This window comes from Indicator indicator, chromosome 11 (assembly GCF_027791375.1).
Source record: "Indicator indicator isolate 239-I01 chromosome 11, UM_Iind_1.1, whole genome shotgun sequence".
Lineage (NCBI taxonomy): Eukaryota > Metazoa > Chordata > Aves > Piciformes > Indicatoridae > Indicator > Indicator indicator.
Window position 1 is genome coordinate 27,551,893 of NC_072020.1, and position 19,596 is coordinate 27,571,488.

Consider the following 19,596-nt stretch of genomic DNA (forward strand, 5'->3'; position numbering starts at 1 on the left):
GATCCCTTTTAAGGTAATAGATTTTACAGAGCTGATCTCAGATGATTTCTGTACTGATACTCATTCTCTCAGTGCAAACAGAAAGATGCTGTATGTTGCACTGGAAGCAAAATGTGGTGCATGGCACAACATTTGACTCTTATTGTTTATACTGTCCTTGTCTTATCTCTCTGAACATGCACTTTCAGTCCTAATGAAAAGTACCTGAATGCACCACACACAAAAAAAGTACATATCCTTTGCTATTGAACTCTTTTATTGACCTCTATAGCAACAGACTCCTCCCAGCCTACTCATAGCACTACTTTTGCTTCTAATTGTCTGTGCAGTAAAGTACCTCTGACTGATGTCCAGTGTAGCATGCTTAAAATGTTGACCATGAGGAAATCTGAAGGCAATGAGACACTTCACAGCCCTGACCTAGAACCCATTAAAGTTGAAAGACTCTCAGTGTGCATTCACACTCCCTGTTGCAGCAAGCCAGAAATAAGACCTAGTACGTCATGAGAAATGACTCCAAAAATACTGAACGGTGGGACAGAGGTCAGCTATAGCTCATCTGCATGCCCTGCTGGTGACAAGCAATCATAGAATGCTAGGGGCTGAATAAGACATCCAGTGGTCATCAAGTCCAACCCCCTGCAAAGCAGGGCCACTTCGAGCAGGTCACAGGAACACATCGAGCTGGGTTTTGAAGATCTCTAAAAGAGACTCTCCACAATCTCTCCAGGCAGCCTCTTCCAGTGGTCTACAAATCACTGTTGCAACTGCAGAATACACCTTTTCAGTTAGGGCTGGAGACCAGACTCTGTCAACATGGAGCAAACTACAACCCATTGTAGCTCTCTGGCTAGGCACAGTAGCCAGGTGCACGCCTGAAGGCAGGGCCAACTTGTGATCATCTCAACTTAATTATCTGCAAGCCTTTGCTGTTAAATGAAGGGTGCTGACATGGTTGGGCTTTCAGCTTAACACTGCCCTGTGAAGTTAGTGCTACAGTGACTTTGGTGAAGTTTCACATTCAGAAATATACAATATACCGGAAGTATTTTCTGAAGACTACACTTCAGAAAGACTTAAACAATTTGATGTTTAAAAACTTTGAAGACAAAAATCAGATAGTTGGTTTTCATATTTTATATTAGATATAGTTTTTCAGGAGGCTTAAAAGTAGCTTCTGAAAGCACATTTGCATTACAGAAATTTCACTCTCATTTTGAATCCCCACATCAGAACTGGAGTTTTGCTTAGGCAGGAGCCCAACAGCATAACCAGAAGGAACTAGGGAGAGACATGTGGATGGATCACACTTCTCTGAAGAAGAAAATTCCTCCTGCCCCTTGTTTTCTCCACACAGGATTCTCCAGTTCAGCAACTGGAAATTAAGTTGTTCCAGAACTACACAGAACAGAACTGCAAAAAGTATAATACTATCAGTCTTCCTCTCTTTGCTTTCATCTCCTTGTCGTCCTCTTCCCTTATCCCCATAGCTGGCACACAACAGAAAAAGCAGTCTGGGTCTGAATAGAACATTTTACATCAGGAATTTAAAATTGTGAAAACCTAGCACAGAGTGGACTAATTTTATTTAAGTCAAAACTACTACACAGATATTTGAGAGAAATAATTTCAGGACACTGTATTTAAAATAGAGAAAATAGAGATCTGAATGAAATTTGAGAACCACTTTAAACATTTCTCTTGCATATAAACTTCATTCATTCTAAAAACTGTGGAGTATTTTTAACAACAGAAACAGGGCCAATATTATAGGGAGGGAAAAAACAGTCTCAAGGGAAACTGAGAAAAAGTGTCTTGAAGTAACATTGCATAACTGAGTCCATGGGAACTTTTAAAACAAAGAAGGGTAAACCTTCAATAGGGTCTTGAAATGATTGGGTTGTAAATTTGAGGCCTAAGGCGATGTGCCCATATTATTAGCACATGTAAAAAGAATTAGTGCAGTCTGAGGAACAGAGAGGACTCCAGTGGTAGAAAGCAAAGAAGTTAAAGAAAGGCATAAGGAACAAAGGCAAAGAGAAAGCTTTCAGAGAGCAGCCTTTATAAATACTATCAGACTCTGTAATTTAACTATCTTCCTCGTGATATTAGGAGCCTGGGAGATCTTATGGTTTACATGGCTTCACACTAAACACAGTTTCTCATACTTTTCCAGATGCAGGATGTCTGCTTTCTAAAAATAGTATGTGTCAGCATCTCCAAAATGCTAATTCCTTCTCCAGCTTTTGGAACAATCCTTTCCAAGCGTCCGCACAAGAGTTCTTCCGTTTGACATAGCAGATCTGAAAGGTGATTGATTTTTTTTTCTTCTTCTTTAATCTAGTCCTCTGAAAATTTTAAATCACCAACAACAATTAAAAAAAAAACGGAGGCAATGATTGAAAAACTATTTAGTGCACCAGTGTATTTATATTCAGTTTGCCTACACTTAATAGTTATTTTTTAATCAACACACTATTACTATCAAGTATGCCTTACAAAGCCTGGATTTAACATTCTCACAGCAGAAGATTCATTACTCATTAGGTAGATGCCTTTGTCATCACCTTGCTACAGGAAAGTCCTATTGAACATCCACAATTCCTGCAGCTTTCAGTTATGGATTCTGTCAAAAGTAAAGTCTAAACTAAACAAGGATTTTTGCCATGCCTATGTTCAGAGAGAGAAGACTGCAAGAATGATGCTAGCAGTTAAAAACAAAATGATGGTTCAGCAGCTTTCCATCAGGTTTGTGTATCTTTTCTCACTTCTAGGAGAAATTTGTAAGCTTAGCATACGGCAGAAACTCCAGTAGCTGGGTTAGGCAAGTCACTACAACAGACTTGCAAATGCAAGTCTAACTAGGCTTCCCTCTCCCATAATATTGTTCAGTCACCAAGTTCTTTTAAAAAAAATACAAAAAGATCCTCTTTTACACAAATAGAAGTAGTCCATCCACTGGCCTGGTCACCCATATCTTGCTCTTCAGAGACATAAACAATGTCCATCTCCATGTTAAAAATAAAATAACATAAAATAAACTCCAACTTTTCTAAAAGCCTCTGAATTACACCACCCCCTCAATATCATATTACTGGCAGGCAGACAGGGTGATGCCATTTTCAAGTTATAAAAATGAAAATAAATTTTTAGTGCCCATTACTAGGGCAATGCTATCAATTACTGTCTTGCTAAATATTTAGCTGATCTCTCCAGCTGGCTGAGACAGAAGGGCATATAACATTGTGGCCTAGTGAGCAAGAAGCAATGAAGCTATGCATTGATTTATAAAGCAACAAATGAACTTCCCTTCTTCACATGCACTTTGAGGTTGAGCCACAGTATCTAGGTGCTTGAGTTCACAGGAACTGCCAGAAATCGAACAAGCAATATGCAAACAGGCATCCAACTCAGGATGCAAGAGAATGGAAACAAAGAAAAGGATTATACAAGGTTTATGGAAGGAGAGACTATGAAAATGAGGATCAGGCAAGCTTCTGGAAATTCAAGCCAGCTCTGACATTTCAACATGCTTCTCTGCAATGATGTGGGCCAGGTGCTGGCAACGGCTATTGCAGCACAAGCATAAAAATATCCTCTAGCACCCACTTCTGACATCTAATTAGGTCAAACCTTTAAGCTCTGTTCCTCCCTATACTCTGCATATCATTGATCAGGGGAAAAAAAAAAAAAAAAAGGGTAGGTGATTCACTTAGACCTGTCTATATCACAGGGGTATATAAACATTGTTTCACTATCCAATGCTGCAGCAAAAATAGGAGGTGGAAAGGGGAACGAGACCCTCACCAGCCCACAGGCACCACAACTGTCAAAAGGATGCTTGTAAACTCTTTGGTGAACACACACACAGTGATTTACTGTATCTCCACAAGCTTTAGTGTGTGCTCTGTTCTCCTAAACTAGGCCTCATAGTATTCGCCTCTAAATAAGTTATTTTGGAACTTTTCCTTACATGAGTTTGTGAGATTTATACACTTCCATACTTCTTGCTTTCCCAGCGTAAAAGGGAGAAACAAAGAAAGAACTAGAAGTGGTTTGGGAACAAGAAATCTACAGAAGCTAACAAAAAAGCATCCTATAACCTCACATGTAGCACTCGGTTACATTTACACTGATACTTAGGCATGAAAATCAAATCCTGGCCAACATAACACACACTGCACCAGACACAAAGTGCCCTTCACAGATTATTCACCTACATGCCCGTTTTTTTTTTTTAAACACGCACAACAAGCCAAAGCAAGACCTAGAAATCCCTCTCTGCATTATGTTCCACAGCACAGGCACCAGCACTCCCTTACCCACAAAAAACGAAGCAGAGAGCAGGACTGAGCACATATGGAATCTCTGTCTCTCTTCAAACCGGGTTTACATCAACGAGGGGGAATTTTCCTGCTGTGTAAATCAGCCCTGTCAGAAATCAGGGCCCAGCTGAAACAAAACATCTGCAGACACTGCACAGGCTATGGCAGACCATCGTCATTTAAACAGACACCATCCCAACAATTCAGGAGCTGGCAGCAATCGGCCTGAAGCCACCCAGTTGCACACTGCAGCCCTGTTCTACAGTTGGTCAGAACACACACAGATTTTGTGGCATGGAACAAGGTACAGCATCAGAGGCCACTGCACAACAAGAAGAGCCCCAATACCGGGGCCATAATACCTGGAGGGGAAACAGTTTCAAGTTCTTGCAGTGACTAAATGACAAATCTCAGGATTGCCTCATCCATGCTGACAATTCACAGCTAAACAGCCTAAAGAACAGCAGCACACACTTTCAACCATCAGGACAGCTCATTTTCAACAGTAAACCAGTTTGCCATGGAACTACAGCAGTTGCTGGTATCCAGTTTCCTCACAATCCCTAGCAGCTAGCTTCTGTACTGGAGCAGGCACCTTTATGTATTACAGCAGCAGAAGGCTGAGGAAAGCATCTCTGATCAATGTAGAAAAAAGCTTTTTTTTCTTCAGATGCAAGTTTCTGGAGTGACTGTTGGTCATCCCAGACCTGCAGAATGAAGTAATTCCTCCATGCTGCACTAGCAGCACCAGTCACATGGTGGTCAGGCAGAAATTCATAGAATGATGAATTGATGGTCTAGATGAGAAGATAGAATCCACCATTAGTAAGTTTGCAGACAGGACCAAGCTGGGGGCAGGTGTGGATCTGTTGGAGGGTTAGGAAGGCTCTGCAGAGGGACCTTGCCAGGCTGGACAGATGGGCAGAGACTAACAGGATGGCATTCAACAAGTCTGAGTGCCAGGTTCTGCACTTTGGTCACAACAACCCCATGCAGTGCTACAGGCTGGGGTCAGAGTGGCTGGAGAGCAGCCAGGTGGAAAGGGACCTGGGGGTACTGGTTAATAGCAGCTGAGCATGAGCCAGCAGTGTGCCCAGGTGGCCAGGAAGGCCAATGGCATCCTGGCCTGCATCAGAAATAGTGTGGCCAGCAGGAGCAGGGAAGTCATTCTGCCCTGTGCTCAGCACTGGTTAGGCCACACCTTGAGTACTGTGTCCAGTTCTGGGCTCCTCAATTTAAGAAGGACATTGAGACACTTGAAGGTGTCCAGAGAAGGGCAACGAGGTTGGGGAGACGTCTGGAGCACAAACCCTGTGAGGAGAGGCTGAGGGAGCTGGGGGTGTTTAGCCTGGAGAAGAGGAGGCTTAAGGGAGACCTTATTGCTGTCTACAACTACCTGAAGGGAGGTTGTAGACAGGCGGAGGTTGGTCTTTTCTCCCAGACAAGCAGTGGCAGAACAAGAGGACACAGTCTCAAGCTGTGCAGGGGAAGTTTAGGCTCAAGGTGAGGAGAAAGTTCTTCACAGAAAGAGTAATTGGCCAGTGGAATGTGCTACCCAGGGAGGTGGTGTATTCCCCATCCCTGGAGATGTTCAAAGATTAGATGTAGCACTTGGAGCCATGGTTTAGGTGTCAGGTGGTGATAGGTATTAGGTAATAGGTTGCATTTGATGATCTCTGAGGTCTTTTCCAACATGAATGATTCTGTGAGAAGAAGGTACCAAGGTACAGATGATGTTCACATGTCATGAAAAAAACAATGGAGATTTCCCCTCCTGTGCAATGCAGCCTTCCCTTAGTCAGAAACTCAGCTAGAGTGGCTGCAACTTCTTCACATCACTTTTTCTGTAAAACTAGAAAGGGAGCACCACCATTTTTGCACCCACCCCAGAGCCAGGGGCAAGACCCTCAACTAGCCAAGATAGAACACAGAAGAGCTCAGCCCCATAAGGAGGCCCAGGCAGCACCCATGGATGAGATGGGAGAGGTTGTCAATTTGTTTCCTACCTAACCGGGGGGCCACCAGGCCCCCCAGCCTTTTTAGATCCCCACCACCATCACCCAGTGTGCACCAGGGGTACTCACCAGTGAGGAGAGAAGGATCCCTCAGCCCAGATGGGCTCAGCTTGGGGCTTCTGCCTTTCCTGGGGGGGTTAAAAAGGGGAGTGGGTGGAGAGGGCAAAGTGGCCACACCTGGGGTGTGAGGAGACTCCAATAGAGCCCAGGTGCTCTGGGATTTGAAGAGAAAAAAGGGGGAAATGGGGTGTTAAAGGAGAGCTGGTGGTGATGAAAGGAGAGGATGTTTAAAATAACTGTTTTCCATAAATCTTTCATAATGCACAACTGCTTTGCCTTCACACAAAAAGAACAAACCCATCAGTACTTCATAAAATAAAGCAAAATTCAGGGCTGCACCTTGAATATTTGGTTCAGTTTTGGGCACTTGGAGACATGGTTTAGTTGTCAGGAGGTGTTAGGTATTAGGTAACAGGTTGGACTTGATGATCTCTGAGGTCTTTTCCAACCTGGCTGATTCTGTGATTCTGTGTTTGGTTGGAAGGGACCTCAAAGATCATCTAATTCCTGCACCTTGGCATTGGCAGGGACACCTTCCACTAGACCAGGTTGCTCAATGCCTTGAAGGGGGCCCCCATGTCCTCCCTGGGCAACCTGTTCCAATGTCTCACAACCCTTACTGTAAATTCATGTCCCTGATTTGTTTGCTTCCTCCATGAGCTACCATTTGAAGTCCAACCATGCTTATACAATTCCCATGGACTATGTGCCTCCATGAACTATGCATCAGTCCCATATTTTTAGGTTACAGTTAGCAGGATCTTCCTCAAACAATCTGCAGTCTACAAAAGCTGTAAATGTATAAAGCCAAAGCACTTCCACAGAACCATAAAGGAAAGAGATCCCACAGTACATTACAGTCAGTTCTTAACATGACAGCAAACTGCAAGTGCTGGGGAATGTGCTTCCACGTATCTTAAATTTCAGCATAGGTGTTAGAAATTACAACACAGTGAGGTTGTTGAAAACAATCCAAAGAGGGGATGGAAAAAGGACAGCTGGGCAGTTTTCCTGCCTTAATAGCAGATTAGGAAGCATAAATAAACATTTGCATAGATAAAAGGAAAAACATGTAAAAACAATACTAATTTTTTCTTCTTCTGTTGTTGTTGTTTTTCAGAAACTAGAAGATGAAAGGACAAAGATTTAACACCTCAAAATTATCTTAAGAACTAGCAGTATAATCCAAGGGGGGGGGGGGGAAAAGTGCTTTTTAAATACTAAATAATTTGTAACACTACATTAATAAACAGCACAAGAGAATTTTCCAGAGAAAGAAATCAATCATTATTGATAAATCAGTGTTATGCCACACCTACTCAAAAAAATTTAATGAAGATTGTTTATGTTTTTGAACCTTGATCCATGTGCAAATCCCAAGGAAAGAGAAAAGAAAAAAAGGGAACATTTAGCAGATATATTAACAAAACTCTGGAAATTGAAAATATGACAGGAAACTGTAGGAAGATGAAAACTGTAGTACAATTATAATCCTACTTTATTTATTTTTTTTTAAAATGAGTCAGCATATTGAGGAATTAAATTACCAAATTAAACTAGTCACAGAATCACAGAATTGTCAGGGTTGGAAGGGACCCCAAGGATCACCTAGTTCCAACCCCCATGCCATGGGCAGGGACACCCTCCACTAGATGAGGTTGTCCAGAGCCACTTCCAGCCTGGTCTTTTAAAACATCCAAGGATGAGGCTTCCAACACCTCCCTGGGCAACCTGTTCCAGTGTCTCACCACCTTCATGATGAAGAACATCTTCCTGACATCTAATCTAAATCTACGCTCCTCTAGCTTGGATCCATTCCCCCTAGTCCTATCATTACCTGACACCCTAAATTGCCCCTCACAAGCTTTTTTGTAGGCCCCCTTAAGATACTGGAAGGCCAAAATAAGGTCTCCTCAGAGCCTTCTCTTCAAACTGAACAACCCAAACTCTCTTAGCCCATCCTCATAGGAGAGGAGCTCCAGCTCTCTGATAATCCTCACGGCCCTTCTCTGGACGCATTCCAGCCTGTCCACATCCTTCTTGTAATAGGGGCTCCAGAACTGGACACAGTGCTCCAGGTGGAGTCTCATGAGAGTGGAGTAGAGAGGAAGAATCACCTCCCTCATCCTGCTGGCTACACTTCTCTTGAAGTAGCCCAGGATGTGATTTGCACTAATTTCAGGTAGAGTCACATAAACATAAGCAAGGAAAAAAACAACAACCCAGAAAACACCAACCACAAAAACCAAACCAAAACAAAATAACCCACACCCTTCAATAGAAAGTTTGCCCAGGAAAAGGTATTTGTATTTTATGGGGGGTTGGGGAGTAAACCAATGACTGGATGACTGCACTTGTCAATTTACTCATACATTCCTGTATTGTTTACTTTGCACTTATACATCAAATGTACTTGACACACAATTTAAAGGATGTTTATATTTGACTGCCAGTTTTAAAAATTCCAAGCGATGTCCCAGCATTTATGTCAGATTCATTCTAAACTGGCCACCAGAATTTAAAAGTCATCTTTGGAAGCTGGCTTTAGTCAGCATTACTGTGTTTTAGTTAGATATATTACTTCATTTCTACTTTTTTCAGAACATAAGCTATTTAGAAAGAAACACAGAACTCCACTATGCGGTTTTTTTTTTTTTTTTGGGCTAACATTTTCCTGGACAGAACCATCTTCATAGAATTCAGAAGGCATAATTGCTAGAGAGGCATTGCATTCAGAGGCATTGCATTCAGAATTCAATTGCTAGAGGGTGTTTTAAAACTAAAATCCCACTTTGACAAAATGAACATTTTCTGTCCAGTAAATCAATTGAGTACCAGCACATTATCAGACCTAATAGCTAGCTGTTATTGATGCACAAAGTAGCTTTATAAGTAACTTAGTCTTTTCTCCTTGGTTTCTCCTGCTTTAGAAAATAAGCAAGTGGCTTACAGATTCTGAAAAATATTCCCACGTTTTTAAAATTCATAGCACTGCTTAAGAATCCACTGTTCTCAAAAACACCTCAATTTGCTTTCTTCAGATGACCTTAGGTTTGCAGCTTCCAAAGCTTTTCATATTCTTCTGTATAGTAAAAGACCCTTTTTAGAGTTCATTATCGTAATTGTTATCATTACCTTTGTCGCTTCCATAATAATAGAAGAACATCTTACTGAGAACGCACCAACGCTTCTGCCACTCAAAGCCAAGAAAACTGTGCTCTGCAATTAATACAATTTGTGTTACATCACTTCCTCATTATTGAGCACAAATACATTGCTTCTCGTCAAGGGTGAGGAAAAAGGGAGGAGATAGGAAAAGCACTACGGAAAAGGTAGCAAAATTTGGATATGAAGAAGGGAAACGTCTGGCACTGAGAATAGGATCAGAGGAGGTTAGGGGTTGGAAGGGACCTCTGGAGATCACTGAGTCTAACCCCCCTGCCAGAGCAGGACCATAGAATCCAGCACAGGTCACACAGGAATGCGTCCAAATAGGTCTTGAAAGTCTCCAGAGAAGGAGACTCCACAACCTCTCTGGGGAGCCTGTTCCAGTGCTCTGTGACCCTCACAGTGAAGAAGTTCCTCCTCATGTTGAGGTGGAACTTCCTGTGCTGGAGTTTCTAGCCATTGCCCCTTGTCCTATCCCAGGGTGCAACTGAGCAGAGCCTGTCCCCTCCCTCTTGACATTCAGCCCTCAGATATTTATAAACATTTATGAAATCCTCTCTCAGTCTTCTCTTCTCCAGACTAAAAAGCCCCAGGGCTCTCAGCCTCTCCTCACAGGGCAGTGCTCCAGTCCCTTAATCATCCTGGTAGCTCTACATTGGACTCTCTCCAGCAAATCCTTGTCCCTCTTGAACTGAGGAGCCCAAAACTGGATGCAATATTCCAGGTGAAGTCTCACCAGGGCAGAATAGAGGGGGAGGAGAACCTCCCTCGATCTGCTGGACACACTCCTCTTAAAGCACCCCAGGATCCCATTGGCCTTCTTGGCCACAAGGGCACATTGCTGACCCATAGATAACTTCTTGTCCACCAGGACTCCAAGGTCCTTCTCCACAGGGCTACTCTCCAGCAAAAGGAAATTCGAAATAAAAATTGGTGGCAAGAAAATGAATGGGAATTTGAAATAATATAAAGAGAGAAGCGATGGTTAACATTAAATATAAGGAAATAATGAACAACTTCCTACATATTTCCCAGAGTTATTGCAGCATTAAGTGGGTATTAAAGTGACAATATAAGATTTATTGAATCAGGATAAATATTGACTGAATCAAAGCTGAGATCAATATTTGCCCTCTCGAAGGAAAATAAATCTCAATGCTCACTGGAACATGAAGTCAACATATGGTACTTTTACATACATTCCTAATGTTTTCTGTAAAAATATCAAAAAATCTCTGAATTATGGCTGACAGTGGACTTGCACCACATGATTTTATTTTATTTTTTTTTAGTCAATGAAGAAATAGGATTTTCTTCCCATACCACAGGAGCAATTATGTACTGTGCTTCTTTTGCATAATATTGCTTCAACCTTTCAGCTTTTATTCCATTCTATTTATCACTCCTGTACGAAGTTATTTGTGTATATAGCATCAAATAATGCCTCACAGACTCCCCAGATATAAACTCTGCACTAGTTTTCACATAGATAAACTTACCTTTTCTGCGTTTTTCCAGGTATCCAGCCTTCAGAACAAACTGAAGATCCTGAGCTGCAATAGGACCAAACCGATTCCCTGAGAGAAAAAATAATTATTTGAAGCACTGATTTTTAATAAAAATGTAGCATTTTGAAGAAAAATAATGACATTAATGAATTTATGGATTCTATAATCTCAATATGCATGGCCTACTGGGAAAAAAAATTCTGAAAACTACTATGACAGATTATTTTAAGTACAAATACCCTCTAAATATAAATGTCAGTGCTGTGTAGCAGGCCCCACAAAAAAATCTCACAAAATCACAGAATGTTAGGGGCTGGAAAGGACCTCTAAAGATCATCCAGTCCAGACCCCCTGCCAGAGCAGGATCACCTAGACCAGATCACACAGGAATGCATCCAGGCATGTTTTGAATATCTCCAGAGAGGGAGACTCCACAACCCCTGGGCAGCCTGTTCCAGTGTTCCTCACAGTGAAACAGATTTTCCTCATAATTCCATGGAATTAAACAAGCTACAGCAACTTAGAAAACATTAGTTTGTGTTCTGAACACGGTTGGTAAAGCAAGTTGGATAATGAAAGCAGTAAGTTTTCAAAATGCAAACAAATCCAAGTATCACAATTTAATACAAATCAGGAATGTGGGTTTCAATATCAACTTCACAGAAGCACAGAATGAACTTCATACAAAAAATTACAAGGTGTGGACTCTATCTTAGACCATCTTCAAAGAAAAAGGACATCAGACGAAGAGATGATAAAAAGTGATGCTTACTATTGCCTAATTTGCAGTATGACACAAAAGTACTGCCTATAGGATCTAGAAGGGGATCCTGAATAGACCAAAGACAATACAAATAAATCTACAAAATTGTTGATCTATAGATACTACTTTTATCTTTTGTAGAACATGGCTCCACCTAGCAAATGGTATGGTCCAGTGTATTTTTCCCTTTTTCTCAACTGCTAATTCATAGCTAGAAGCATGGGACTGAGCAGTCGACCTTGCCTTGACTTAAAATAGGAATCCACATGTTAAAAACTGCATCTGCATGCCTGCAGCCTTTCCCTCCCAAAGCAACAGAATTATGATTTAAATGAAATTCCTTGTATTAAGAACAGGAGTAAGTTGGATGTGTTTAATGATAAACATGTATCTATATCTATCTATACCTAGATATCTAGATATCTATATAGATATCTATAGATATCTGTCTATGTAGATATCTATAGATATCTAGATATAGATAGATATAGATGTAGATAAATACCATACTGTTTTATACAAGCAAAAAAGCAGAACCAATTCTGTGCCTGTGCTGCAGAATTTTTAAGTACATGTGAGCATCACAGTGAAGTTCCTACTACTTTTTGACATCAAATATTACTAAGAATCACTGTATGCAGAGTTTACAAGTGTCTTAGTTTAAAGAGCGGACAGAAATAGTTTTACTCCCAAAAGGAGTAAAATAAAGATACTCTCATTGAATTGGAGAGAAATACAGAATTATATTCAAAAAATAGACAGGAAAATACAGAATACACAAATCCTTAACACCTAATATATATACAGGATACACCAAAAACACCCAAAAACCTTCCCCCAGCCAGACTAAACCACAAATCTCAGTGCTCCTTTTCTCCCTGCTGCTGTTGCCTCCCTTCCATTAGGCCTAAACAGACTAAGATTGCACAAAGAAAATTAGTTAGGCCTCTGAAGGCAATAATTCATCAAAATATACGTAATCCCATTGAGTTCTACCAATAGAAACACCCAGAAAAGGACTGATATCAACAGACAACCCCTTTAAACTGTGCAGTCTGACCCTGAACCAAGAACACTGTCTCTGGAAAGCGATACCAGCTTCCTGGATTTTCAGGTTGTCTCTTAAAATAGATTATTTTTTTAATTGGTGTCCACAAATTAGGGGTTTGTGGCAGTCTTATTTAAGCACACAGTACAGCTGTGAGAGGAAGAAGACACAAAACCCCCCACAGGAACATGGAAAGTATGACAACACTCGAAATCAGAATGCAGTCCTTAAATAACACAACTGGCTCTTTTGACGACAAAACATTTTGTTGGGTACCATAAGGCAGTAGATAGAATTTTAGATACATTTCCAGTGAATTTTTGAATTGGTCTTATTTTTAAAGGTCAGGAGAACACTAGGTATTCTTTCAGCTTCCGTGGGATTCTTACTGCTGTGTTAAAAATACAAGAGTTACTGTCTGCACATACCCACATTACAAAATGATGCAGCTGTCCCCCCTTGCTTGGTAACATGCAACCACTGTGCAACATTAAATGAGAATCTAACTCAAAGATACTGACTGGTGTTTATTAAGTTTTATAGTTACTCAAAGAGATGATCTAGCTAAGATATTATTAGTGGGGGAGGTGAAAAGTTTTGCAAATATACATAGTGTGCTGCTTTATGTTGGTCATTGGGAGGCATCAGTGTGCAACACTTAGAGCTTTACCTCATCCAGTAGGGCTCATTTTAGAACTGTATCCCCACAGATGTGGAAGCCATAAAACCTAAATAAACAAACAATCACAACCAGTTCACTAATATTTTTTAATTTAAGAATTTCAACTGCTATTTGGATCTAATTTTATGTGTTATTGTCTGTTTGGGTTTCGATGAGTAAACTTGCAAGTGTTCCTTTAGTGAATAGTCAAATCAAATGGGAGATACAGTCCCACAGAAGCTTTGGAGCTATGGAGACTCCTTAATATTATTCTGTCTGTAGGCAGAAACTCATCTGAGCCAACTACTACCAAGTCAAAATTTCATTCTCAATCTTGCTAGCTCTGCTGAGACAAGTCAGGATACATTTGATGACAGCATCTTCTGAAACTACATTTATTTTTCACAGGGTACTGGAGAATTGTGAGAAAAGAATCTGCATGAAAAAAGGCAGTTTTCCACTGCTCTGATGACACTGTAGATAGACATCTTCCTCCCACCCTCAACCTATAAAGAAGCCAGCTTCTTTTTCTGTTCCTCAAAGCAACTCAAGCAGTAACTCCATGAAACAGCAGCAGCTGGTCATCCCCACTGCCACTCACAATCTGCAGGTAGCTGAAGCAGAAACAGACCATGTGCATATTATCATCCTTCTGTTATAGAAGCCTGAGAACCAAAAAATATAATGGAACTTTAGTGGAAGAGCAGGAGAAACAGAGCAAATGGTAATCTCCCAGGACACATACAGCTGTACATGAAAGAAGCAGCATAAATCTGACTAAATTCCTTCTTTCATTGCCCTGTACCTCCAGAAGGAAGGGGAGGGAGAAAAAGTAGCATGGAAAGTATAAAGGAAAGGGAAAGAATTACCTCCTCTCAGATTCTCATTAACTGCAGGTGTTGTGCATATGTGGCAGGCGGAAGGCACAAACACAAATATACTCTCTCTGTACTGCAACAAAAATAATGAAGGCAAGAAAAAAAAGAGAATGACAACTTCCTTACACCTACTGCCTACAGTCAGCATGGAAGACTCCTAAACTGTGACACCTTTCTACTTCCTCTTTTTTTTCATTGCTTTACTCTCTTGTCCACATTTCAAACAGGATTTGGAGTGAACTGCAATCCCTAGATGTGGGAACTCCCAGCTGAAAGTTTGGCTATGCATAGCAAGTTGTTTTTCACAGTAGCTGTCAAACAAAATGTTGCTTCCCCATTCATTTGAAATAGATCAGGCTTGACACAAATATGGGGAAAAAAAAGAAAAAAAGAGTATCACTGAAGTAGAGCTTTGTTAGAGTAAAGGAGTATTTGTTTCCATTACACTACCAGATCAGAGACTTATTAGTTAACTACCACTTGGGACTTTGAATAAGTAACATCCTTCTACAAATAATCTATTTAAAACACAGAAAGGCTGACAAGAAAGAGAGCACTGCTATATTTTTTTCATAAAGAACTGTGAAGCCAATTAAGCAACTTGTTTCAAATCACATAGTCCTTTAGAGTTTAGAGCTCTGAATTCCCAAATATTACACTCCCATCAATGTCCAAGCATGCCTTCAGGAAAAGCAGTATTTTCCCTTTCCCTCATGGATGCCAGTGAAATGGCCTGAATTTCATTTTCCACTGATTTCAGTGGAGATTGTCCACATGAAATGAAATGCAGAGCTGCAAGACAGCACTTTTTGGGCATTCACTTTCTTGGGTGCCTCTGTGTTTCTTTGCTCAGATACTTACGGTCAAGCTGACTACCAGAGCAGAGCAAAACTTCTCTCCAAACAAATCAGACAAGCAGAGACCACCATCATCTTCCTACCTACCTCCTACACTTGTATGATCTGTTTCCAGATGTGCCTCAAAGGTTTAAAAATGAAGTTGTTAAAAACGCCCATAGACTTCCTTGCCTTCCCTTTTAGTACACTGTGGTTTCTGAAGCCAATTTTAAGTGTCAGAGTAAAGTGGCACTGTGAGTCAAGAACTGCTCTGTACCCTGTGGTTGTGTGAGTGTGCACATTGAGAAAGGTACAATCATTGCTCCTGTGTAGCTTCTTTCCAGACCTCATTTCTACTGTATCATTGCCCTGACAATGGGCCAAGCACAGAGTTGAGGATACAAAAAAACGCCAAAAGTCTCCTTTATATTCCCAAGTTTCTACAGCACAAATAATGTTCTGAACCTTATTCTTTTGATGTGAAAATCAGATCAATACTATCCAAGATTGGGGATATTATTATCTTGCATCCCAAAATATACAGAGGGAGGTCCATCTGCTTAATGTTGAAAGGTTTTCCTTCTTTCTTGACCACCCACTCATAGATGAATCTCCCACAATAATTTCTCTTCCTATCCTGGTGGGAATTACTTCAGTGTATTCCAAACTAAAATGTGCAATCTATGTTCCATATGAACATTCCCAGACTGATGTGTACAAAGGCCATCAAAGACTGGACCAAAATATTTACGAGGCCTAAACCTTCAAGGCTCTTCCTCTTGGTTCTAGGCACTCTTGTGCCAAGTGAGCAGCTGGCAGTTATTATAATGCTATTGCTGCCAGGCTACAGATTCCTCCAGTGAGAAGAAAATGAAATGCTCTCACTCAAGCATAAAGGCAGCTTTTCCACCAGTCAGACTTCAGAAAAACATGATTATTAGCATAGGTGTCTTAAAAGTACACGTTCCACTGCACGAGCCCAGTGGATCTCGTGGCTTCACAAAGACCTCAAACTTATGGCATGGCTACAATTTTTGCAGCTTGGTAGCAAGACAGTCAAAAGCCTGAATGATGTAATTTGGCATTCTACTGCAATAATGAATTGGGCCCATTACTTAAAAACAGTTTCATCAGTGTCACTTCACATGATAAAAGAGGAAATTCAGCTATAACCCACAGCATTTTGATTTTTGGAGGAGCCAAAGGTGTTAACATTTCATTCTCTATACAAAAGAAATAAAACAAAACCAGGTTGCATTATTCTGCAATATATACCAATAGGACATTTTTCTGTTTGTTTCTTCAATGTGGGCTAAGGGATACATTAAGCAAGAAGTAATTAGAGGTCAATGCGTTCTAAAGAGGTGCTTAGCACACTTATGGGAAGTTAAACAGGAGAAATGGAGATAAGTGTAATTCAGTAACTGCTAAGTGGTTGATTACAGCTTGCATCCCTAGTAGAGGACTAGGTTTAACTACCATAATGGTAAAGACTTCTTGCTCAAATAAGAATTCATTGCTCTTCAGGTCTTGTGAAAGAAAACTGCTAGGACAAAAATATGTTAACTTGATTATATGGAGAAAACAGCAATTCTTAAAAAAAAAAAAACACTATTGTTGAAAATTATTTTTAGCTTCCTTTTTACTGCATTGAAACCCCATTTATTAAATAAAAAAAAAAAGGAAAAAGAAGCAACTGAAATCCATTCCTGTTTCAATTACTGTTAGTAAATCTTTGACATCAGCTAGAAAAGAGAGAAGAAAAATGCTGCCGGTATGAAAATTTATCTGGTAATCTACTATGGAACTGGATACTCCTCCAAAAACTAAGAGTTGCCACTTTAAGTACCAAAATATCCTTTAAAATGCAGAAAATAGAGGAGGTTGTCCTTCAGCTCAGGGCTTTCGTGGTATCTCTTAGGCTGCAATTCTAAGCTGGCAAAGATTTCCTGAAAATATTTGTGTTAAAGTTGAGCAAAAGAGGAGTAATGTTTTTAGCAACACAAAAAAGTATTTTCATCTTCTTTTCTCCCCTCCCATCCTCCTATTCTTCATATCTGTCTGTTTCATTTTGATCTGGAACTACAGCATTTATGCATTTTGAAGAGCTGCTACAGAGGGATTCAATTATCTTTGAATCTGTACATAGCAGTACACTGGGGTCACATCTGTTGCACAAGCACTCTGAATCTAGGCTAAAGAGAAGGTATTTTACTTTCATATGTGAATCCTCTCCCTACTTTTTTTTTTCTTCAATAAAAAGCAAAGATTAATGCACATGGACCATCCTTTTAAAAAAATATTAAAATTCCTAGAGTCGTCTTCTGATTAAGGAAAAGTTGTAAGTAGGAAGATCCTATAAAATCGCATTAGCTCCATTAACTGTCTTAAAAACTTTCACAGAGCCTACTCCAGTACTTTGCAAATGTAGCAGTCTAGTAGACCTGAAATAGTTTCACACACAAGAATCAAAAGATAAACATTAAATGAAACATCTCTTATTCAGGGGAATAAAGTGAAAACGTTTAGCTTTTGAAACACTTGCTCAAGAAAAGTTAGCATTTTGGCCTTCAAAGTGCTTGTTGCAAAGACTGTCTAGTCTCTGAAGTTTTGCTCTGGAGCTGTCCCCAGCATTCACCATTGTGTTCTCTAATAGTTTACAATAATTTTCACAGAGTAACTTGCCTTGATATATGCCTTTAAGAGCCAGCAGTGTATTGTAATAAAGAATACTTAAAGCAGAGTCATCTGTTTCTAGTTTTAATTCTAATTTGGGATATGAAGTTTGGGTTACTAATGCTAATACTACATCCTCAGAGGCCTAAGTGCTGTGTATTTCTTCTCAATTCCTCCCTTGGAAGAAAAGTGGTATGAGCATTTTTCCTTCTTGCAATAACTTCAGGAGAGGGCAGTGAGCCAGGCAGCCTTAAAAACCTTGTGACATAGTCTTTACAGAAATATTTAACTATTTTAAGCAGTTAGCATGCTTGAGATCTGTCTCTTTGCCATTTTCATTTAGCCCCTCATTGAATTAAATAATTGTGTATTTAGATATCTTAAATAAAAATTGGGGGAAAAAAATCTTACATCTATGTCTTCTCAATCTGATTTCTGAGCTAAGTTTTATTAGTAGTTGTAACATACTTCATTTCATAGAATGGTTTGGGTTGGAAGGGACCTTAGAGATCATCTTGTTCCAACCCCCCTGCTATGGCAGGGGCACCTTCTACTAGATCAGGTTGCTCAAAGCCCCATCCAGCCTGGCCTTTCAACACTTCCAAGGGATGGGACATTCAAAAACCTTCTGGGCCATCTGGTCCAGCACCTCACCACCACCATAGTGAAGAATGTCTTCTTTACATCTAAACTAAACCTACCCTCATTCAGTTTAAAGCTGTTACCCCTTGTCCTATCTCTACGTGCTTTTGTAAAAACTCCTTCTTCAGCTTTCCTGTAGGTCCCCTTTCACTGCTGGAAGGACACTATAAGGTTTCCCCAAAGCCTTCTCTTCTCCAGGCTGAACAACTCTCAAGTCTTTCAGCTTGTCTTCATATGAGAGGTGCTCCAACCCTCTTATCATCTTCATGGCCCTTCTTTTGGACTTAGTCCAACAGGTCCATGTTCATCTTATGCTGGGGGCTCCAGACCTGAACACAGTACTCCAGGTGGGAGTATCACAAGAGCAAAGCAGAGGAGAATCACCTTCCTCAACCTGCTGGTCACACTTCTTTTGATGCAGCCAAAGACAGTTGCCTTTCTGAGCTGCAAATACACATTGCCAGGTCATGTTCAGCTTCTCATCAATTGACACTCCCAAGTCCTTTTCCTCAGAGCTGCTCCCAATCCATTCTTCATACAGCCTACATTTGTGAAACACCACTCATCACTGGTCTCCACTTGAACATCAAGCCATTGACTGCAACTCTTCAAGTGCAACCTTCCAGACAATCCTTTATTCACCAAGTGGTCCATCCATCAAATCCACGTGTCTCCAATTTAGAGAGAGACACATCATGTAGGACAGTGTCAAATGCTTTGCACAAGTCCAGGTAGCCTTGGAGATTTTTTTTTTTTTTTTTTAATAAATTACAGGAGTCAGCCAGTCCGACTCCATTCACCAGGATCCAGCCTAATTGAATTATCCTGAATAATGCACTCCTCATCCAAACTTAACTTTGAATTTATAAACCAATATTGTCCTGCCCTATGCATTCTTTTCTTGGCTTCCAAAGCCAACCTATTGTTACCCTTTTGCATATCTTCATAGCATCGAAAGAAATTGATGGGTTTCACCCCTTGATCCAGATTTGAGTTTCACACAGGGAATTATTCAA

The 19,596-nt window shown here is 40.4% G+C and overlaps 1 protein-coding gene across 1 annotated transcript in view; it reads right to left on the reverse strand.

Moving 5' to 3' along the window:
- Positions 1-19,596, reverse strand: part of SKAP2 (src kinase associated phosphoprotein 2) — a 96,977-nt gene that overhangs the window by 37,572 nt on the left and 39,809 nt on the right. Inside the window, exons 3-4 of the mRNA XM_054384953.1 lie at positions 11,068-11,145; positions 9,536-9,619 (exon numbers count right to left, since the gene is read on the reverse strand). Coding sequence (XP_054240928.1) covers positions 9,536-9,619; positions 11,068-11,145 — 162 coding nt within the window. The remainder of the gene's footprint in view (positions 1-9,535; positions 9,620-11,067; positions 11,146-19,596) is intronic.